Here is a 24,330-nt window from a genome sequence, read left to right on the forward strand (position 1 = left end):
ACAGATCAGCCTCTGCTCCAGAGAAATAAAATAGTGGATGGAAATTTATGCTAGTTTTGTTTTAACTGCATCACAGATTTTCATGATCATCTCTAGATTTCATGAGCAGTCGCTACTATGTGCTGGATTTACATTTATTTAATTTTTATCTCAGCATCTCCAATGTGGACATTCTTTAAAGTTTATTTACTCTGTTGGATTTGCAGTAGAAACTTTAGCAGGACAGCCAAAGGAATGCCATTTAAACCAACGATCCCAAACCAAAGAATGAGTGGGAACCTGCTGGCATGCAATTATACTGAAGTACCAAGAGAATATGAAAGAATCTGGCTTCACTAAGTCCTTCCTTTCCTCTTATGCTTGGGTTTATTTGTGGAATATCAAATGCGGGAAAAATCCTAGACAGATAGAAGCCTAGCTAGCTCAGGCACCTTGTTTAGAAAACCACCATAACTTCCTTTGCTAGATGTAATTTATGTGGACGAGTATCTACTGTTAAGATGAATATCATCATAAGGATGAATATCTAAGGTTAAGAAAACCCAAACATATAAAACAGATCAATGGGCAATTACAAAAGGACTTACAGCAGTCTCCCTTACACAGAGATGTCATTTTCAAAATAGTGTTTGGGTTATAATTTCCTTGTAGAACACATTTAATGCATAATGTGAAATAGAACATTGGTTCCTAAAATTGAGTTGTTTAATTTTGTGCAAAGAATCCTAGTAACCTGTATTAAAGCAACTCCATACGAACTCCAAATCCTAGACAATGAATAAGAGTAAGCCTGGCATCTAGCCAGTATCAAGAAGGTACAATTTATATGTAGGATAATAAAATTTTAATAAAGATAGACTGTAAAAAAAAAATCATGTCTAAGTTTCTACTTTTTAAAGTGGCTAGGAAGTTCATTTCATGGCTTTAACTTCACTAAGAAGCAATTTAGACATTCTAATGTCAATATAGTTATGAGAAAACATAACAAACACAGTAAACAAGTGAAACTCAAAGACCATCTAATTCACAAGTAAAATTTAAAAAAATATTTCCTAATAGAACCAATATTTGACCATTCCTTCCCTCAAAAGAACAATTCATCCAGCAGCTGGAACTCTATGGCAGGTCTGCCAGAGATAACACACGGACGCGGGCGCCAGCATGGTCCTCCTCTCTAATGCCTTAGAACACATTTGGTACAGTCAAGAGCATCTCCCATCACACAGCCACTGCTCGGCCCACCAGCATCACAAGAGAATGGCAATTACACTTGCAAACAGTTATCACCCCTTCTGCATTGAGCCTAGGAAACTGAGACTGCTGTCATGAAACCTGGTTTTTAGTTTCAACTGTACCAGTGATTTTTATTTGCAAGAAATTTAGCATTTCTGCACCTGCTTGAACATTTGTAAAAATGAGATTGCTCAGGAGCAATAATTAGTTGAGGCAGAAAGAGATTCTGGTTCCAATTCCCCAAAGTTCCAGGGACTGTTTTTGGATGCTAAGAAACTTTTGCAAAGTTGGAATCAAAAAATTCACAGCAAAATTCTGTTTTGACAGTTCCTTAATGTGTGCACCCTCAATGACACAGTACCATGCAATGATGGATTTAAAATCAGAGGTACTTTGGAAGAAATACAGATGGATCAGAAAATGACAAAGGTCTCTAGGTACACACAGTAGTCTATAGCAATGATCCATGAAAGAGGCATCTGTCTATTATACACAGGATACAATATACTTGGGCTTCAACTAGCCCCCTGTGCCTCCAGCTCTAGCACTAAGCACTTGATTTTCATGCTCCAACATTTCCCTGTGTGAATAAGTGAGTTACTCATTCACACAAGGCTCTACTAAGTATTAGTATGTCTAGAGACTGACAACTACAAATGTGCATCTAAAGGTCAGGCTCTCCTCTGAGCCCCTACCTCATTATACTAACCATCTACTCTGCTCCCGCTTTCCAATAACACTCAAGTCCCAAACTGAACTTTGGCTAGGTCCCACTCTCAATCCTTTCCCCTCCCCAAATTTCTCTTTGTAACATCACTATTCACACCACTGCTTAAGCCAAAGCTTTGAATGGTCCTCTTTCCTTCCACACGCCTCAAACCCTCCCTATCACCTCACAAGCAATCCAAAGACAAATATCATTAATTTTACTTCTACAATATGCCTCAAATCCATCCACTTTTTTCCTTCTTCAACAGAACCATTCTGGCTCAATCCATCATCATTTTATGCCTAGAAGTCTCCTAACTGTTCTGTTCTCATCTATTTTTGCTGCCTCACAATCAGTTCACCAGGTAACAGTCATACGAATCTTTTTAACATAGGTCATGTCATTCCCTTGACTTAAAAGCCTTTATGACTGTCAACTGCATTGTGAATAAAACCCATTTCTTTACTGAGCCCTTTGAGGTCCTACACAATTTGGTCAGTGACTGCCTGTCTCTGTAATCATATAGTGGGCTACCCTCCTCCTCACTGATCCCATTCCAGACAGGCTGGCCTTCCTACGATTACTGGAATGTCCCAGGACGACTCTTCTCTAGGATCTTTACCCATGCCTCTGCGCTAGCATTCTTTATATAAACAGTTTTTTCCATCCTTCAGGTCTCAGTGACATGGCATCTTCTACGAAAGGCTTTCCCTGACCATCCATGCTAAAGTACAGCCCCCATTTTAATGTTTTCACAACAGCCCGTTCTTTCTCTTAGCAGTTTTTTAATAATTTGTAACTATTTACTTATCTAGCACCTTTTCTGGTGTGTAGTAGGCATCTTAACTTTTTAACTGAATGAATTAATGAGAACAAGCACTTTAGGCAAGGCTAATCACAAACGTATCCTACTAGCTGGTATAAGATGCAATAACAAAGATATTACCTTCTCAACTTTTTTCCTTTTAACAGGTGGGTCAAATCTATCATTGACTCCAAAATACTGAGTAAGCTCCTTCCATTGGGTTTCATTTGAGGACGGTTCACTAAAAGAAGATAGTAAGTTTTATTTTATACAATATATACTGTCTTTACTTTTGCTGTTTTTAATTGGTTGCTACAATTATACTACAATTACTAGTTCATATATATTTGATTACGATCAGAAACAATTAGTTCAACAATTTCTACAATGGCCTAAAATATATAACTATTTTAAATTCCACCTACCCATGAGATTCTTTTTCATTCTTCAATTTATCTGAAAAGAATTCACAAAGTGTCAATACCTAACTTCACTAATTTCAAAACCATATTTTAAAAAAATGGTTAAATTCAGTCATAATTTAGCATTAGCACACTAACAACCTGAATTAAAACAAAACACCTTTTCTGGAGCGTTTTCTTTTTTTCCCTCTGAATCTTGAGGTTGTGCTTTTCTGTTCAGTATGTTTTTTATGCAATTCTTGAAATTTCTATGTAAAAGAAAAAAATATTGAGAAGCAAATACACTTTCCAGAAAAACATGCATTTAAAAAATAATGAAGTAATAGAACAATTATATTTCAGCATGTATAAAGATACTAATTTAGTGATGGTAGTCAGTTCTTGAGATGCTCTATTCTCTGAGACTCACAACCTGAGTTTTGATATTCACTTGTTTTGAAATAAGTCATTTCATAAATTGAGAGTGAAGCTCATGTAGATAACAAAAAAGATAAATAAAAGATAAAATAAAGACAGAAACTCCTCATGTACCACGCTAGGCAGACAGCTAATCCTACATAGTGGTTTGGGTTTGTTTTTTTTTTTTTCCTTTGTCTTTCTATGAAAAACAAAACAAAATAAAAGCAAGTATCTAAGTGGCCAATGCCTCAGAGAACAGTAAAAGCATTCTGAGTCCATCTGCCTCCCTGTTAAGTCCCAAGAACACATGCACATTCTGACCAGGGCAGAGACACAATGAGGGCTGTGTACACACACAGGCTGTAGCAAGAGCATTTCAGAGAAAACCTACATTCCACATATCTACGGGAATTCCAGAAGGACACTCTTCATAGGCATTTACATTTGACTCTGTTTCAGTTTGTGGTTCATCTGTTGAGAAATTTATGATTTCTGTTTTTCTGATGCTCTTATCCTCTTTATCTTCCTGTAAGTTAAGTCCAGAGTTCTCCAACGTAGCTTCATCTTCAGAGTTTGACTCAGCATCACTTTCATTTAGGCCAGGAGGTAGCAGCCCACTCCACATCTTTTCTTCTATGAGGAAAAAGATTAATTTACACATGTAGAATAGCCATAGAAATAATTTTAAGACCATTAGAAGACATTCTAGGTGCCTAATAATTATAACAATAGTTTGGGAACAGTCCATCTAAACTTTTTTTTTTTCCATCTAAGATGGTATAGAATGAACTCATCATATTAAAATAATTAAAATCTTCACTTGTGTAAGTAAAAAAAAAAAGTTTAGAAATTTAAAAGCTATTTAAACAAGTTTGTTACAACACACACCTACAGGTAAAGAAAATAGAGCCTTAATTCTCTAATACATGAGTAGCTTTGTCTAAAAAAACATGAAATTCAGTAACACACTGCTCAAGAATGTTAAAAACCTAACAACATACTTTGCAAGCAATTTAGGATTAAAATATCATATTTGAAGCTATACCAATTAGAGAATAAAACTACATGTTTCACCTATATTTAACGGACCAAGCTTCCAGAGGGCATATTGTCTAAGGAGTAGGAAAACAACTAAAGGAAAATTTTTAAGCTATGTAAGTAGCTGTAGGAAGGTATGGTAGTAAAAAGGATATCCTACTTTTTAGTTTAATATTGTTTGCTAAAATAATATTAAATGAAATATAATCCTAACAATTTAACAAAAATGTACAGCTTTTTAAAGTAACAATACTATATTTGGGAAACTAATGATAAAGTTCAAGATAATATTTAGCATTAACTATACAGTCCATTGGTAGAGAGAACCATTAAGTTTAATAAAACGTCTTAAAATAGCAAAATTGTTATCATTTGCTAAAAGTATAATACTCAAGTACATATTCACTATTGATCTCCATGGCACAGTCTATTTTAGCACATATATTGAGTCAAAACCAGTTCCTTCAAAAGATGCTTAAAATAAAAAAGCTGGTTGTACCGCTTATGATTTACTATCAACCTAAAGGAATAAAATGGAAGGACGGAAATCTGTTTTGCAGTTTTCTGTCCCATATTGTGATTAACCTAGTTAAAAAACAAACAAACAAAAAAAAAACACCACCATTCTCTCTGAGACAAACACATCAGGGATTTTGCGATAACAGATTTATGTTATCTTTTCAAGACTTCCTTCCAGGTCCGAAGAATCAGATCTTACTTTTTGTGACTTTGGTCCAGCCTCATCAGTTGCTGGCTCTCTGAAATATCCTCACCAAATATTCTGTTGGCTTTTTATGAGGAAGGACTCTGGCATCTAATTGCTCCAACTAGAATCTTGACTCTGCCACTACTAGTAGTATGAGGAAATCATTTAACATCTCTGACCCTCGATTTCTTTATCTGTAATGCAGGGATAATTATACTGCTTATAGGGTTATTCTGAGGATTAAATGAGATAAGCCCCTCAACATAGTGTTTAGGAGGTCCTAGGGGCTCAATAAATGTTAAGTTCTCTTTGCTATTATTATTTCTATGGCCATGTATTACATTTTTATCATTTCTATTATGAGTGACTGGGTTCGTAAGATAGTTTTGAAGTTTCTAATAATTGTGGTGCACTCACTTAGCAACTGATGCCATCATTTGCTTCCTTGACAGTCACAATCTGAGGTGAAGTGTCTGTAACAAATATTAGTGTTTAGTTTTCTGAATGGAGCAATAAAATGAGGGCAAATTACCAGGAAGATAATGGTAACCTAAGCTCCAAGATTCCTCATTTGCACAGGTCCTTTCAAAGTACTGTACTTTCAGAATTTGCATTTCTTTTTTTAAACGAAGAGACCCAAAGTTATATGAGCTCCAGGCCCCATAAAACCCAGATCTATCCCTAAACCTGTCTGTGGATTTTTAAAGTTGGGACAGAAGTACTCTTGAGATACTCTGAGAGCACAAAAGACATCATGTAAAATACGACAATATTGAAAAATAGGTATCATGCTATTAATGAAAAAGATTTCTCCTGTTCTGAGAGCAAGGGGAAGGAAGCAGTAGTAAGTTCCAGTATGATTTGGCCACCGGCACATAATATACCTTTAGGCTCATTATCATTTAAGGACTTAAAACAGTAACAAATTCCAGGTTTGGATTTCTTAGCATCACTGGAGTCTATGTTAGAAATAACTGTTTCCCTTCCTGTCCATAAAATGTTTTACATGCCCATCTGTGTGCCAGACACTCTTCAAGACTCTGGGGACAGAGGTATATAAAACAGGCAAAAATCCCTAGCCTCATGAAATGACATCTACACACATGGCAAGTTTCTGTTCAATTTCTGAGCCAAGTATTCCTTGACCCGGACTTCAGATGTGACTGCTCATGAAATACATATGCCTCTCCAGTGGGCAGTGACACAGGTCTCCCACCAAACCACTGTTCTGGCATCTCTGCAGGGTGATAAGTCTATGCTCTGGGCACCCAAACATACCTCCCTCTGGGGAACAGTCTCAGTTGCCCCAAAGAAGGCAAGATTTTTGCTGTTGTTGTTGCTAATCAGCCTTCAAGTAGTTAGGCATTTTTTATGGCTTTTTAAATTTTCTCAAAATTATGTATTTTTAGCTCCTGCTGATATGGCATCTGCCTGGTATGGTAATTTCTTGAGTGTACCCAAAGGAAAAAAAATTAAAATAGCTTGAAAAAAGTGGAATCCACCTCTAAATCTAGGCAAAATCCAAATCAGATAGTTTGTGAACTCCACTCCTGAAAACCTTTAAAGTCATGTGCCATTTTCCCGTGACTCTCAAAAAACCAAATACAAGGGAGACTGAGCAGTCACTGATAAACATGGATAACTGCTGCCACTCACTGCGCAGCCTGCAAAATGGAGTTGCCCGTGTAAGCAGCAGCCCAATTACAGATCAGCCAATATGGAGTGGCTGCTTAGTGACTTTTGCTTTGGACTCAAGTTTGAAAATAGTCTTTCTATTCATAGCATATAGTTGTCATTCACGAAGTTTCCAACTGGCACCATGTTAGGCCTCCTGTTATTCCTCTTTTGGCTGCTGTGGAGGATGATTATCTGTGTCTCTTACTCATGTCTTTCAGAGTGTATTTCTTTATTTTAAGGCAGATAATCCCAAGTTACCCTTTAACTGTGAAAATTCACTCAGCCAGTCTCAAGAGACGTGGAATATCAGAGAAACAGAAACTTAAATCTTTTTACTATAGATTATAGCCAAGTCCATGTAACAGCCAACGTATTAATTCATAAGCTTTCGTTTTTTTTACCCTGCAACCCAAATAATTTTCAATTTAATCATTTTTGCCCCAAGGAAAATGTAAATGACTCAGAATCCTTTTTCTCTCTATGGTTTTGAATATCACCTTCTTCATTTTACACACCCTCCACCTCTAGAGTTAAGATTTATTCCATCCCATAATTATCCTCAAAGACCTTCTGTGTGTACTATGCAGAACACGTCTTTAGTCCTGGGCTAACACAATTTGCCACGAACTGAAAATATTTATATATTGTCCTAGTCTGAATAACTAGGGTTTTTTTGTCTGTTTGTTTGTCCTTGAAAACCACCCATCGTCATTAGTTATCATACTTGGTCAGATAACAATGACTCAAAAATGGGGTACAGTTCAGTAGTTCCTAATCTAAGTATGAATATAGTAACAAGAGTCTCTAAGCTAATTTCAAAAAGTCCAAACTATTTTATTTTCCCCTCAGTGAGACAGTACCATTCACCGTTACAGGAAAAGACAAATTTAGTGAAGCACTATTCTTCACCACATGATAATCAGAGGTTCAATGGTAGTTATAGGCCTGATTTTTATCAGAAAAAAAATTCATAAATAAGGTTTAGTAGACACAATCTTTCAAAATAGAGCAGCCAGGGAGAAATCAAATTACAATAAAAACTGTTCTAGACTGTGAACTGATTACAGGGGAAAAGAGTTTTCAAAGTTGGAAGATGGTTTCTAGTCCTGAGCAACATAATTAAAAGTCACTGCATTTGTCTGGGCCTCCATTCTTAAGCTATAAAATAAAGGTTTGATCAAATGATCTTTGAGATGTCTTATAGCTCTAAAGTGTCTCTTTAAGATTTTGATATTATAAGTGCCCCAAATGCCCAGAGTCATCTCACTCCTGGATGTATCACTTCATTCTCTCCAGGACTGCAATCCTGATTAGAGCCCAGTATCCCAGTAGATAAGGTTTCTCTCCTCTAACTAGCAACTCAGCCAAGAGAATGTTTTCCAAGAGATGCTGTACACTTCAGGACACTGAGAAGGGGAAGGAACCCTAGTTACAACAGGAAACACAAGAACCAGAAAGGGGAAACAAAGCAAGTCACTGCTACACATGGCATACAGACAGTGTGGCAGGCCTTGGTTTACCATTAATCTTCACAACAAACCTTCCACTAGGAATTACTATCTATATCTGCCCCTCCCCTGCCCGCCCCACCCCCAATTTACAGATGGGATAACTGACTTGCCTAATGCATTCTGATCCACTTGTTTTACAAAAATAGCCCCATGGCTTTGGATTATGAACTTTTACAGGGCAGCGTTGTAAGCAGGGACAAGGATTTGAGACTGGGTCTGAGAACGATCTTAGCCTATAATCACAGACTTGTTAAATTTGGTTAAGAATTCTTTCTCTGTACTTTTTGAGTACAGAAAGCTATGTAAGACGCTATACTAAGATACATACATCAAAGTCAAAGTCACAGTCAGAGGTTTGAGTAATAATGTCATATTTTCTGGACAACCAGGCAGCTGCTTATAACCAAAACTCAAAAGATATTATTTGAGCAGCTCGATGGGTAAATGTTTTCTGTCTCTATTCCAGAATTTAAATTCCATTTTCATCGTATAAGGCTTATTTCCCATATTTTGTATTTGATTAGAAGTAATCCCAGAAGCCTGAACTTCATCTGATCTAAAATTAATTTCACTTATATACTAATTATAAGCCACAACATTTAACAATCTGAAGATTGTAATTTACATCATAATCAGTGTCGGTGACTTAAAAATGGTTACTGTTTTCAAGCATGTTAACATCAACATTAACGTAAATATCCTATTTACTTTTATGAAATGAATGCGCTCCTTTTCTCAAAAAAGGTACAGAAAGGACAACTGAATTACAGGCCTGAGAGCGAATTTAGGTTGACAATCGGCCAATCCAGAAAACCTACTTATTTAGCAAGATTTTGCATGTATGCAACTGTTTTGATTAAAGACAGTGTTCGTTTACTTGGCCTGAAAAACATTTTCCCAGACCCAAGATCCTGCATGGAAAGACAATAAACCAAGTTAACAGTTCAAGGCTCATTTTAAGTCGATTCCGCTGTGAGAATACTTACAAGCTCCAAGATTGCAAGAGGATGGGTCTAGTAAGGTACACCTGTTCCCGCTTGGCTGCACAACCGGGAATTCTGCAGGCTTTCTGGCGGCAATGCCCCACTCCAATCCCAAAACAGGCAGAATCCCCTCTCGGGCACAGAACTATGCGCTGCAGTTTCCGGCGAAGGATGTCTAGCCTGCTGGCAGTCCCATTAACTGGAGCTGTTTTCCGGGATACAGCAACTGTAAACATGAGCCTGTTTCCCCTATCGAAAACCTCCTCAATCCCCTCTCACTCTGACTGGAGTGGGACGGAGAAACCCTCCCTCATAACAGGCTGGGGAGGCCGCTGCGACGCCCCTTCCGAGGAAGGCTGAGGGTGGCCCCGCCGTCGCTTTCACGGCCCCGGGCCGGGGGCTTTTCTAGCCTGCTCCGGGAGGCTCGGCCGAGGAGCTATGAGGCCGCCCATACCGCCTCCCTCGGCTGCTGGCAAGAGGCCCTCCCAACTCATCATGCCGGAGCCCGAGCCGGCGGGTAACCAACCCTCCGTAAGCCATACTCACCTGTCAGGAAAGGGTCGCCCAGCAGCCATCTTAAGACCCCGTCAACATCGCGCCTTCTCATTGGCTCCTGCGTCTCAGCCAATGGGCTGGGGCCGTTCTGGTCCTAGGGTCGCCTTGGCAACCGGCCTCGTGGGGCGTGCCTTTTTAGTCCGTCCAAAGGAGGTGGTTCCTTCCTTTTTTTTCTCTCTTTTCTCTTGCCGTTATTTCTTTCTTCCGAACATTTTAAAAGACTTTGTTCTTTCTTCATTCCCTGCTGTCGGCCAATGTGTCTGGGCGAGGAAAGGACTGACATAGACCTTGAACTAAGAGTTGATGCCACCAGAAGGGAGAATGTTGCAGAGTGCTTTCTTTCTAGGCTCTTCTGCAAACGTCTTCATTCATTTCATCCATTCCCCTCCCTCTCTTCCTTTTTTTATTTTTTTTTCTTTCTTCACCTATTTATTGGGCGTCTACTTTGTACCAGGCATCATGCCAATCTCTGGTTAGCAGAAAACGGGCAGACTCCTGCCCTCGTGGCGCTTACCATCTGGTGATGGCGCTGACTGGACCAAAAGTTTACCGAACTTCTTTTTTCTTTTTTGTGGCAGGCACTGTGTTATGCCCTGAAGGTGGTACTTGGGGAACATAGAAAATAAGGAAACAAAAAACAAAAACGAGAAAACCACTGTGAAGAAGATAAAATATCCTATGTGATAGGGATGGGAATAGGGCTATTTTAGAAATATTTGCATTTTCCGAAATCTTTTATAATAAGAATCACATTAAGTGTACCTATTTGCTAATTTTGTGATGATTGTATAAGAAAAGCCTGGGCGACAGAACCAGACCCTGTTTCGAAAAAAAAAAAAAAGAAAATACAGTAGGCTTCCCTCATCTGTGGCTTCTCTTAGCCTGATTCCAGTTACCTGGAGTCAACCAAGGTCCAAACACATTAAGTAAAAAATTCCAGAAATAAGCAATTCAAATGTTTCATTGCAATCCCATTCTGGGTATCCTGATGAAATATCCTGCAGTGTGAATCATCGCTTTGTCCAGTATATATGCATGCTGTTATGCCACCAGGTTCTTAGTCACTTAGTAGCTATCTTGGTTATCAGATTGAAAAACCATATATGGGGTTCGCCATTATTCCAGGATTCAGGCATCTACTGGGGGATCTTGGAAGGTATTCTCTGTGGATAAGGGAGGCTGCTGTACACATAAAGACTTTAACATGTTACCTGAGGCCGGGCGCGGTGGCTCAAGCCTGTAATCCCAGCACTTTGGGAGGCCGAGACGGGCGGATCACAAGGTCAGGAGTTCGAGACCATCCTGGCTAACACGGTGAAACCCCATCTCTACTAAAAAATACAAAAAGCTAGCCGGGCGAGGTGGCGGGCGCCTGTAGTCCCAGCTACTCGGGAGGCTGAGGCAGGAGAATGGCGGGAACCCGGGAGGCGGAGCTTGCAGTGAGCTGAGATCCGGTCACTGCACTCCAGCCTGGGCGACAGAGCGAGACTCCGTCTCAAAAGAAAAAAACAAAAAAACAAAAAAATGTTACCTGGCCCACGCTAATTTTCAATCTCAGCTGTTTTTTGCTGTTAACATTACCAATAATGTCTTCCTTCAAAGAAAGCTAAATGTGTATAAAATTTTGCATTGCACTCAGCAATATATCTCAATTTCGCATCAACGGATGGTTAAGCCTATTACTCAGCTATCCACTACACTGCCTCACTGCCAACATCTTCTAGAAGATGCACCAAGTTTAGAGAGCAGTTTTATATAACCCCAGCATCATAGTAAAACCTGAATCAACAAGTTAGGATCACTGAGGTCCATCTTCCTGTTCACATTCTCTGATTCTAAAGTAGAAGCAAGGCTGAATGAGTTAAGGATCTGTATAAAACTCTTTTGGCTGAATCTCTTCAGCTTCTCAATAGGATTTTCCTTGAATCCAAATCTTTAAAAAGTTAAACAGTTAACAAAAAGGTGTGCCTAAGAGTGCTATTGTAACTGCATCAGGCCTCTTAATTGCTCTTCATCTGCTCAGGCTGTCATAGTAAAATACTACAGACAAGGTAGCTTAGGCAACAGGAACTTATTTCTCACGATTCTAAATGCTGGCAAGTCCAAGATCAAGATGCCAGCAAAGTAGGTTTTGTTGTGTTTGTTTTGTTTTGTTTTGTTTTGTTTGAGGCCTCTTCTCTTGCCTGGTAGGCAGCCACCCTCACCCTGTTATGTTCCCATCACCTTTTGTTTGAGTGCACTGTTCGGAGAGCTCTCCAGTGTCTTTTCTCTGTACTTAAAAGGACACTAATCCTGTTGGATCAGGGTTCTACCCTTCTGACCTTATTTAACCTTAATTACTGCCTCAGAGGCCACATCTCCAAACACAGCCACACTGTGGGTTATGGCTTTAAGATAGGAATTGTAGGGGTGCACAAATATTCACCTCGCAATAATTGCTGATGGTAGAAGTGTAACCAGAATGGGAAAAGAGATAGTAGAGGGGGAAGAACTGAGGCATGGGGTAGGAAGGAATTAATGTTTGTATATTTAAGAATGATCTGGGGCCAGGCACGGTGGCTCATGCCTGTAATCCCAGCACTTTGGGAGGCTGAGGCAGGTGGATCACTTGAGGTCAGGAGTTCATGACCAGCCCGGCCAACATGCTAAAACCCCATCTCTACTAAAAATACAAAAATGAGCTGGGCATGGTGGCGCGTGCCTGTAATCCCAGCTACTCGGGAGGCTGAGGCATGAGAATCACTTGAACCCGGGAGGCAGAGGTTGCAGTGAGCTGAGATTGCACCACTGTACTCCAGCCTGGGTGACAGGAGCGAAACTTCATCTCAAAGGAAAACCAAAAACAAAAAGTAAAACTCAATTGTTTCTATATAGATCCCATCAAAGAATGCTCATTATTTAGTGCATATATTAGTAAATGCAAGGGAGAGAGGTGGCATGTAATTATAACTACTACAAAGATTTACAAACACCAGATTTCATTGCAAAGGTTTTTGGAAAATCCTATTTCAAAAATATCTAACATTTTAAAATTAAGTTTCTCAATGCTGATTTGAGAATTCTTAACTACCTAATTGTTTATCACATTACTGGATGCCTATAATAAATGTAAATAATAGCTCAGACTTTTCTTCTCACTCTGGTTGTAAGAACTTCAGTTTCTGAATATTATTGTTTTGTCAGTTTTCTAGGGAAAATGTCAGTCCTTTGATTTATGTTAATCAATAAATTTACCTTTCTTCCAGCAAATTCCTGCCCTGGAAGCCTGCCAAGCCATGAGTTTTGTGAATGAAATACTTGTGTTTGTGAGATTTCTATGAAATGTAGAATTGTTGGATACCTTTTACTAAATCATAGTGAAATATCTGATGCAGTTAGCGAATTGTGCTTGAATTGTGTTGCATCTGGCACTAATTTCAAGCATGTAGCTCTCATTTAAATTCTCAACCATATCTTTAAAAACACAAAGCAGTTTTTCTTTGCCAAGAAATATTATAGTTTATGAACAGCTTTTCCTTACATTTAACAATTTTTTAGTGTAGAGATTATAAGTCACACCCATATTATAAAAGATTAATTGTGGAGTTCTTTTGGTGGCTGCTAAATCCCTGATTGATGAATAATTTCTCAAAATATAATGAAACCCCTCAAATATTTTTAAGTTGGAAAGGTGAATACAACTTTGTTGAACATATAATAAATGTGCTTCTTGCTGAAACTGAGAAAGAGAATATTAATTTCCTTCTATACAAACACCTCTTTTTTGGCATTGAGAGGAAAAAGTGATTTAGTGACTTAAGCAAAAGAACTGAAACCAAGGAGTTCTGAATTTCAGGATTCATGTTGATATCCTTCATGGTTAAGGAATGACAATTTCTCTATCTGGATTTTTTTTTTTTTTTTTTTTTACAGAGTCTGGCTCTGTCACCCAGGCTGGAGTGCAGTGGCTGATCTTGGCTCACTGCAAGCTCCACCTCCCGGGTTCACGCCATTCTCCTGCTTCAGACTCCCAAGTAGTTGGGACTACAGGCGCCCACTACCATGCCAGGCTAAATTTTTTGTATTTTTTTGGTAGACACGGGGGGTTTCACAGTGTTAGCCAGGATGGTCTCGATCTCCTAACCTTGCAATCCGCTCACCTTGGCTTCCCAAAGTGCTGGGATTACAGGTGTGAGCCACTGTGTCTGGCCCTCTATCTGGATTTTTTTTTTAGGTTTGCAAACTGAAGCATCTATAAACAATGTTAGTCTTCCAAGAATATGTCGAATAACTAACACTACAATATCAACAGGACTTGACTTTTGAGAAAACAAAATTTCTCTAATACAGAACGTTGCCAAAGAAATACACTTTTTATTTATTGGTCATGTCTAGTAATTCCAAATTTTTCAGTTCCAACAGGTTGTACATAGGCAGAAAGCAGAACAGGAGAGGGAGGCTTATTGAGCATTTTTGTAGGCTAGGAAACTTGTATCTAATATCTTATGTAATCTTATGAGGTAGCTATTAGTGTATCCATTTTATAGCTAAGAAAATTTAAAACCCTGTAATCCCAGCACTTTGGGAGGCCGAGACGGGCGGATCACGAGGTCAGGAGATCGAGACCATCCTGGCTAACACGGTGAAACCCCGTCTCTACTAAAAAATACAAAAAACTAGACGGGCGAGGTGGCGGGCACCTGTAGTCCCAGCTACTCGGGAGGCTGAGGCAGGAGAATGGCATAAACCCAGGAGGCGGAGCTTGCAGTGAGCTGAGATCCGGCCACTGCACTCCAGCCTGGGCGACAGAGTGAGACTCCGTCTCAACAAAAAAAAAAAAAAAAAAAAAAGAAAAGAAAATTTAAAACTTCAAGAGCTTAAGAAACTTGTCTAATGTCATGTGCTTAGTAACATGCAGAACCAGGGTGGGGAAGTTTCACCGGACTCAAAAGATCCTGCTGTCTCCACTGTCCACATACTGCCTCTTTTAAGAAGAGGTTCCTGATAAATGCCAGCACAATGCAAGCAATAAAGTGTGGATATCATTACTGCCCAGTGGCATGTTATACCCACCAGGAACTCATAAAAAGAGAGGCTTCGGAAGCAGAATGTCTTCTCTCTCTCCTTCCCCCTCAGGATCTAGTGAGTGATCAGATCCCATTCGAGGCATCCTCTTCAATTATTCCTGATTCGTTATATTGAAGTCTATGTTAATATCCTTTTTCTTAATACTTTCACCTTCCAAATACATCCCACTGTCTGATTAATGTCTCTGAATGAAAGAATACATGTAAAACCTTAACATTGAGCCTGGCATGTAGTCAGTGGCTAATAAATATTAGCTTCCTTCCTTCCTTCACGTGTAAAAACTAAGAAACCCATAAATGTTGATAGAGTATTAGATTATCTGTCAATATCTTCATAGTCCTTACTATGTGCCCAACACTCAGCACTATGCTAAGGGTTGAAGATGCAAAAAAAGAACTGCATGGAAACTGGCCTCAAGAAGTTTGTAGTCTGAGACATAATAATATTTAAACCATGAGTACTATAATTGTGAGGTTCATGATGTAAATATGAACTATGGAAGTCCTAAGAATGAAAAAGTAAGGTAAGTGGGATTTACTATATACTATTTCCTTTGCCTGAAATACATTTCTCTTTTTTACCTGCTAAATATCTTTTCATCCTTCGAAACCGGATCAAATATATACATTGGCTTTTTATCTATACCTTGTTGTCTTATTTTTAAATGGTCACTCTAGGGATTACAGTACTCATCCTTTTTACAGGCTTCTTAAAGTTAACATTTTAACAATTTGTGTGAAATGTAGAAATATTGGAACTGCATGGGTCCTTTCAAAGCTCTTGGCCCACTCTTTTTTTTTTTTTTTTTTTTTTTTTTGGAGACGGAGTCTCGCTCTGTCGCCCAGGCTGGAGTGCAGTGGCCAGATCTCAGCTCATCGCAAGCTCCGCCTCCCGGGTTTATATGCCATTCTCCTGCCTCAGCCTCCCGAGTAGCTGGGACTACAGGCGCCCGCCACCTCGCCTGGCTAGTTTTTTTTGTATTTTTTAGTAGAGACGGGGTTTCATCATGTTAGCCAGGATGGTCTCGATCTCCTGACCTCGTGATCCGCCCGTCTCGGCCTCCCAAAGTGCTGGGATTAATGTTGTCATATGCACTGCATCTACACACATTGTAAATCTCACATTAAGATATTTTTATTTCCTTGAAACTATTATGTATTTTAAAGGAATACAGAGGAAAAAATAGTCTTTTACACTTACCCACATATTTACTATTTCCGAGGTTCTTCACTCCATCCTGTAAGTCTAAATTTACATCTGCTTTCATTTGCCTTCATTCTAAATAATTTCTTTTAGCATGGCTTGTAGTGTAGATTTGCCAGCAATGGGTTTTCTTAGTATTCTTTTATCTGAAACTATCTTTATCTTTTTTAAAGTGAGGTGTATTGAGGAATAATTTTATAATTTACATACAATATAAATTCACGCCTTCTGTATACACTATGATTTTTGACAAATGCATATAGTCATGTAAACACTACCATAATCAGTATACAGAATATATCCAAGTTGCCATCATGCCCATATATAGTCAACCACTTCTCCCTCCCCAGTCCCTATAAACTACTGAGGTATTCTCTGTCCTCATAGTTTTGCCATTTCTGGAATGGAGTCATATAAATGAAATCAAATAGTCGGTAGTCTTTGGAGTCTGGCCTAGTTCAAGGAGCTTAATGCATATGAGGCTCATGCATGTTGTTGCATGTATCGGCAGATTGTTCCTTTTTATTGCTAAGTAGTATTCCATTGTGTAGCTATACATAGTTCGTCTATTCACCAGATAAAGGATATTTGAATTGTTTTCAGTTTTTAGCAATTGTTAATTATAAATAAAGATGCTAAAATGCTCACATAAAGGTTTTTGTATAAAAAAAGTTTTCGTTTCTCTTAGGTAACTACCTAGGCATGGGTTTGCTGGATTAGATGATAAGTTTTTATTTAACTACATAAGAAACTACCAAAGTGTTTTCAAAAGTGCCTGTACCATTATACATTTTCACCAGTAACGTATGAAAATTCCTGTTGCTCCCCGTTCTTCGGTATGGACATAAAAAGTAAGTGTGTTCAAATAAGTGTGTAGTGGTATCTCGTGTATCAATTTTAATTTATCTAATAACTTATGATGTCTCTGGACTGTCTTTTGACTTTTTAACGGTGTGTTTCAAAGAGCAAAGTTTTCCATTTTGCTAAAGTTTAACTTCAATTTTTTCTTTCATAGTTTATGCTTCATATGTTATGTCTAGGAAATTCTAAGAAATCCTTGCCTTGTCCAAGGACACAAAGACTTTTTTTGCTTTTTATTATAACTTTTTTCTTTTTTTTTTTTTTTTAGAGACAGAATCTTACTCTGTCACCCAGGCTGAAGTGCAGTGACATAACCATAGCTGAAGGCAACCACAGCTCACTGCAACCTCAAACTCGTGAACTCCAACCATCCTCCCGCCTCAGCCTCCTGAGTCTCCATTAACCATGACTGGCTAATGGTCACAAAGATTATTTTCAATTTTATTATTTCTGTTTTATGCTACACATTTTTATAGTTTTAGATTATAGGTTTATGATCCATTTTGCATCAACTATATATATGATATAAAGTATATGTCAAGGATTATTTTTTGGTACCTGGATGTCCAGTTGTTCCAGCATGATTTATTGAAACTCCTTCTTCCAGTGAATTGCCTTTGCACCTATGCTGAAAATCAAATTGACCACGTATATTCTAGACTCAATTCTGTTCCATTGGTCTGTGCATATATTCTTTCTCCAATATACACTGTCTTAATAACAGTGGCTTTATGATGTGTTTTGAAATCAAGTAATGTCAGTCTTCCAACCACATTCTTTTTTAAAATTGTTTGTACTATACTAGTTTGTTTGCTTATTGATATAAATTTTAGAATTAGCTTGTCAGTTTCTACAAAAATATGCTGCTAATATTTTGATTGGGATTGCATTAAACCTATAGATCAATTTGGAGAGAACTGATGTCTTAACATTATTGAGTCTTCTAATCCATGAAAAGTTTATCTCTAGATTTATTTAGGTCTTCTTTAATTTCTCTCATGAATATTTTGGGGTTTCAAGCATATGATCATGCACGTATTTTATATTTAAAACTGTTTCATGGCTTTTATGCTATAAATTGTTATAAACTGTGTTGGAACTGTTTTTAATTTCAATTTCCGACTTTTCATTGCTATATATATGAATAATTTTTAGATTTTTATTATGCATTTTGTTGTTGTTGTATGGATTATTCTGCAAACATGAGTTAGCTCAACTTGCTTGTGCTGTTCAGGTTTCGCGTTTCCTTATTGATTTTCTGCCAACTTGTTCAATTGATTACTGAGACAGGAATGTTGAATTCTCAAACTATTATTATGGATATGTCTATTTCTTCTCTCATTTATATCAGGTTTGCTTCTGGTATTTGAAGCTATGTTTTCAGGTGCCCATATATATGGGGGTTTTATGACATCTTTGTGAATTGACCTTTTTGTTGTTATGTAATAGTCATCTTTATCCTTGGTAATATTCCTTATTCTGAAGTCTATTTTGTTTGATATCCAAATAGCCACTCTAGGTTTTAAAAAATTTGTATTTGCATGGCATATCTTTATCCATTACTTTATTCTTAACATATATATGATTTACATTTAAAATGTATGGTGGCTCATGCCTGTAATCCCAACACTTTGGGAGGCTGAGGCAGGTGTAGTGTTTGAGCTCAGCAGTTTGAGACCAACTTGGGCAACATGGTGAGACCCCGCTTCTAAAAAAAAAAAAAAAAGTGCAAAATTTGCCAGACCCAGCTACTTGGGAGGCTGAGATGGGACTATCACTTGACCCCAGGAGGTTGAGGCTGCAGTGAGCCAAGATCCATGCCTCCGTACTCAAGTCTGGGCAACAGAGCAAGACCCTGCTTCCAAAAAAAAAAAAAAAAAAGAGTGTATTTCTTATGGATAATACATACTTGGGTCTTGCTTTTCTATCCTGTCAATCTCTTTAAATTGTTGTAGCTGGAACATTTATATTTGATGTAATTATTGGTGTAGTCATTTAAATCTACCACCTTTCTAGATATTTTGTATTTATTCTATTTCTTCTTTATTCCTTCTTCGTGTGCTTTTCCCAGGTGAGTCAGTGCTCCCATATCATTGCTATTTGAAGGAGCTTGTCGTTTCTTAGATTTATAGCTATTTGTTCTGCCCTGTGAACTTAGTGTTCTGGGTTCAAGGAAAGTTATACTTTTGTCATTTATATGACACTTCCTTATTTTTAGGATGGTATTAATGCTCTTTGTAGCTTTCTATGTCTTAGGTAGAAGTGGAACTCATTTTTATTCTTGAAGGTGATTTTTCTGGATATGGAATTCTGGGTAGATAGTTTTTTCATTTATTATTTTGAAATTGTTGTTCCATTGTCTTTTAGCCTCTGTTATTTCTGATGCAATCTTTGAGGTCCTTCAAATTATTATTCCCTTATATGGAATGTGTCATTTTTCTCTGACTGCTTGGAAGAGTGTCTGTTTATCTTTAGTTTTCAACAGTTTCACCGTAGTGTTTCTAAATATGCTGTTTATGTTTTAAATATTTTACTTGAAGTTCACTGAACTTCTTGAACTACAAAATTTATATCTTTAGCTAAAATTGAAGAATTTTCAGCCATTATTTCTCCAAATAATGTCTCTAGTCCGTTCTCTCATTACTTTTCTCCAATATTGGATATTTTAATATTTGTTTACAGGACTCTGAGGCTCTGATCATTTTTTAAAATAGGCCAGGCATGGTGGCTCATACCTGTAATCTCAGCATTTTGAGAGGCCAAGGCAGAAGGATCACTTGAGCCCAGGAGGCCACAACCAGCCTAGGCAACATAGTGAGACCCCCATCTCTATTTAGAAAAAAACTATATATTTAAAAAAAGTTTTCCCTCTGTTCTTCAGAATATATTATTTTTATTGGTCTATCTTCAAGTTCTCTGATTCTTTCTTTTATCATATCCATTCTGCATCTAAGCCATCCAGTGAATTTTTTATTTTACATATTTTATTTTTCTGTTTTAGAATTTCTATTATTTCCTTTTTATAGTTTATATCTCCCAACTAAGGTTTTCTATCTTTTCATTATTATAATATATTTTCATTTCAGTACTGAAGCATAATTATTTTTAAAATTCTTATCTTTTGATTTCGACTTTGGTGTCATCTCAGAATTAGTCTCTGTTGATTTTCTTTTTCCTTAAAGCTGCTTCATGTTTTTTTAATCTTTATATGACAAGTAATTCTGAACTTTATGCTAGAAATTGTGATGGATATGTTGTAGAAACTCTGGATTTTATTATGCTTCTTCAAATGAATATGCATTATATATAAATAAATGTATAATGTATATAAAAATGTTTTATATATATATATATATATATATATATATATATATATTTTTTTTTTTTTTTTAAAGCAGACAGCTAACTAGGTTAAGCCCAAACTGTAAACTCTGTCTCCCTGGCAATAGGTGGCAGTTCAAAGCTAAGCTCAGTTATTTTAGCCTTAGCTGGGCTCGTTAAAGTCTGCCGTTCACTTGCATAATTCAATGGTCATCCAAAGATTAGTACATAGTTCATATGTAGAAAATAGGCTCACCCTTTCTGCCTCGCTTCTTTTCAAGATTCCAGTTCAGTTTCTAGCAGCTGTTATTGACCCAAACTCTTTCCCCAAGTAAGATTTCTATTCAGTTTCTGGCCTTCCTACCCAGCTTTGGCTATGACCTGGTCTCAGGATAAAAGCTTGAAAAAAAAAAAAAGGTAAACTAATCTCTTGCCTTCCGCTTCTTCTGAGTATCTAACCTCTCCAGTATTTGCCTGCTTTTGTTTCTTCTCCAATGCCTTAGAACAGTTATTTTGCTTCTTTCTAAAGTCTACAGTTATTATGTATGGAAAGGTTGGTAACACAGAAGCTTATTTGGGAAGTGTGTTTGTAATTCAAACAGTTACATACCTTCTTAAACATCCCTTGTGTTTTTCATGGAGTCTTTTCGTCATCATTGTTGTTGTTGTTGTTGTTAGAGTTTATTCATTTTAGTTGATATAATTTAAGATCAAGGACTGTTACATTTTATGTTCAGTACCACTTTGACAACTGTATTATCTATAGTGGTAGATGTTGGGAACTTGGTAAATATTTAAATGATGAATAACGAGTAAACTTGGCATACATTTTTCTTAGCTATACAGAATATATCCTTGTTGAGAAAAATTATTCTATGTAAGAAGACCTAATTAATAATTGCTGTTTTTCATTAAAAATTGCCATTAGAACAGAAAAAACACACTTAGATTTCTTTAAAAACAGAACCTCGCTTATCTTCTAAAATAAAATTTTAATTCCATGTATTTAACATTGACTTAAAATCTATTGATGTCAAAGTACTTTAGAGAACACTATTTTTGTGTGAAAGGGGAGGATAATTAAATATGACAGAAAATTCTAAGAACCTTTATCTGAAAACAAAAATTTTTTTTAAAAGACAGAAAAGACATGCTCACTGCCATCCAAGAATCTAAAATCTAGTTGGGGATACAGAAAGAAGTAAATAACATAAAGCAAAATACTGTTAAGTGCTACATTGAGATTAGAACAAACTATTATGTGAGAAGACATGGACACACAGAGGGGAACAACACACACTGGGGCCTATTGAAGGGTGGAGGGTGGGAGGAGGGAGAGGTTCAGGAAAAATAACTAATGAGTACTAGGCTCAATGCCTGGGTGATGAAATAATGTGTACAACAAACCCCCATGGCCCAAGTTTATCTGTGTAACAAACCTGCACATGTACCCCTGAACTTAAAATAAATGTTAAAATAAAACTACCAAGATCACAGTAAATAGAAAGCAATGTAATCAGTTCCGGATTCCAAAGAGTTTTTTGGTAAAGGTAGGATATATACCAGCCTTAGGAAGAAGTAAAGAGCTTAATAGGTATATATGATAGGAAAATTCATCTTAGAAAAATTGGGAAAATGTTCAGCCATGTTTAGGAAAGAGTACCATGGTTTAATGATAAGACCTAGGACTTTGAAATCACAAAGATATGTATGACTGTGTTCAACAATCTAAACTTCCCCAAACCTCAGTTTCATCATCAGAAAAATGGGAAAGTTGAGTGGAGTTCAAATTGTGGAGACTCTGAAAAGGCAGGTTAATAGAGGCCTGTAGACTGTAGTTAGGGAAGCCTGCTAGTTGGCCGTAGCAATAATAAAGTAAAAAGTATTGGCAATAGGACTGAATCCAAAAACAAAAGATCGTATTTTCTGTTCCAAGCATAGACTGGAAAAAAATGAAAAAGAGGGGACAAATATAAAGGATTTGGCCATTGATTCTATGGAGAAAGGAAAGAAGGAAACTCAGGAAGTTTAATGGAAACAGCTAGAACCAATTTAATGAAACAGCTCTGAAAGTATTGTAAAGTAGATTATATATTATTATTTTACATGGTATATACATAGGATTCTTTTTTCTGATATAAAGAGAATTATTTAAAATATATTTTGAAATAATCATAAACTATTTTAAGTGGTAATAAGACTTGAAAGATGCTGCAAAAAAAATTATCAATGTTTGCTAATTTTTTAAATTAAAACTCAAAGACCTTTCTCCATAATTTTGCTTAACAGAATTTTTAGATTTTATTTTTGTTTACTATTTTGTTCATTGAGGTCTTATTAACATATGCTTCATGTTTTGCCATATATTACATCTCTTTTATAGCCACGATCCACTCATTAACACCTCCTTAGTACTTCGTTAAAATGTTTTATCCATATATACTATTGGATTTTTTAATTTGTTTGTTTTGAATAGTGGGGAAATAGTTACAGAAAGGAAATGATACCTATGGCTCATAAGCCTAGAAACTCTTACTAAATGCAAACAAGCTGACATTCATAGCTAAGTGACTACAAGAGGCAATACCTTAAAAATCGCGCTGTTGAATTTCAATATATTTATGTCTTTTGTGTTTATTAGCATGAATAGTAATTCACTAATGTGTGTCTGCTAGGTACAAAACACCATGCTAGGCATAACATACACATTATCTCACTTAATTTTCATGACAACCATATGTGATACTCTGATTATCCCTCAATTAAACTAAAGGAAATTAAAGTTCAGAAAAGGTTATGTGCTCGTGATCGTATAGCTAGCAAATGGCAGAGTTTAGATCTGAGCCTAGGATCACCTAACTCCCAAGCCCATATTCTTTCTCCTATACCACATTGCCTCCCCCAGGAAAGAAGAGAAGGGCGAGGATGGAAGAATATCTAAAAACGAACTGAGTCTTTCCTAACTGCCAAACTATTCCAAGTGCTTTTACATGCACTGACTAATTGAATTCTCACAACAGTCATAGGAGGGAGGTTTCTTGTTATCTCCATCTAGTATATGAGTAAACCAAAAAAGGTACCCAGATCTTCCACATGGCATTCAACAATTCTACAACCAAGATGTGCATAACAATTGAGAACTTGGAGCCAAACATCATTTGATAGCTACCGGGAATGTCTTCCTGGTCCCTAAATATCTTCTCCAAGGTTTTCCCCTAGAGAAACAAAAATAATCCTGGGGGCTAGAACACAGTAAACTTCATTATCCAACTGCACTGCAGTGAAACTGAATGACCATCTGGGTTCAGGGGAGGTCGTTTTAATGAGAGGAGAGCTAGCAGGCCAAAGGCACCCAAGAAGAAGGGGCCGGGGCACACTGGGAGGAGGAAGAAAGGAGTTAATGAGGATGGTTGAGAAGCAGAAAGCCACCCTCACCTACTTCACGTTTTTCTGGGCTTGGTCTTGCTGCAACCAAACTCACATTTGCAATTCAGGAATGGAGATAAGACAATTAGGTGAACACACTGTGTTCCAGAGAAGATGCTGAATTCAAGTATATTTGTTTTTGTTATTCTTTATTTATGAAGAACATAAAGCACTCTGCATGAGATTAGATGTCAAGAGCTATTCATCTGGCTCTGCCAAATATTAACTCAGGTTAATTGTAGGCTGCTCAATCTATCACCCATGTGACGGCTTCACATTTTCAAACAATGTACTAAATGTTCCTCCAAGTTGATGTTATTCCCATACTATATATCACATGGGATTTGTCATCTTAACTGCATGAGTGTGTAATGCTGTAAGTGACCCTGTGGCAAAAAGAGAAGCGCAGAGTGG

General features: G+C 37.3%; 1 protein-coding gene across 5 annotated transcripts in view; it reads right to left on the reverse strand.

The window, feature by feature from the left end:
• FAM204A (family with sequence similarity 204 member A) overlaps positions 1 to 10,112 on the reverse strand; it is a 37,281-nt gene extending 27,169 nt beyond the window's left edge. The window contains exons 1-6 of one of the 5 annotated variants that reach the window (XM_010388877.2): positions 10,030 to 10,112; positions 9,487 to 9,688; positions 3,960 to 4,201; positions 3,330 to 3,417; positions 3,173 to 3,203; positions 2,889 to 2,988 (exon numbers count right to left, since the gene is read on the reverse strand). In XM_010388877.2, the coding sequence (XP_010387179.1) occupies positions 2,889 to 2,988; positions 3,173 to 3,203; positions 3,330 to 3,417; positions 3,960 to 4,193 (453 nt within the window). In that variant the 5' untranslated portion in view covers positions 4,194 to 4,201; positions 9,487 to 9,688; positions 10,030 to 10,112. Of the gene's footprint in view, positions 1 to 2,888; positions 2,989 to 3,172; positions 3,204 to 3,329; positions 3,418 to 3,959; positions 4,202 to 5,729; positions 5,780 to 9,486; positions 9,689 to 10,029 lie in introns of those variants that run through there. The other 4 variants (XM_030941139.1, XM_010388878.2, XM_030941141.1 and 1 more) reach the window with 4 other exon arrangements.
• Between the last annotated feature and the right edge of the window lie 14,218 nt (positions 10,113 to 24,330).

The sequence above is a fragment of the Rhinopithecus roxellana genome, chromosome 11 (assembly GCF_007565055.1).
Source record: "Rhinopithecus roxellana isolate Shanxi Qingling chromosome 11, ASM756505v1, whole genome shotgun sequence".
Classification (NCBI taxonomy): domain Eukaryota; kingdom Metazoa; phylum Chordata; class Mammalia; order Primates; family Cercopithecidae; genus Rhinopithecus; species Rhinopithecus roxellana.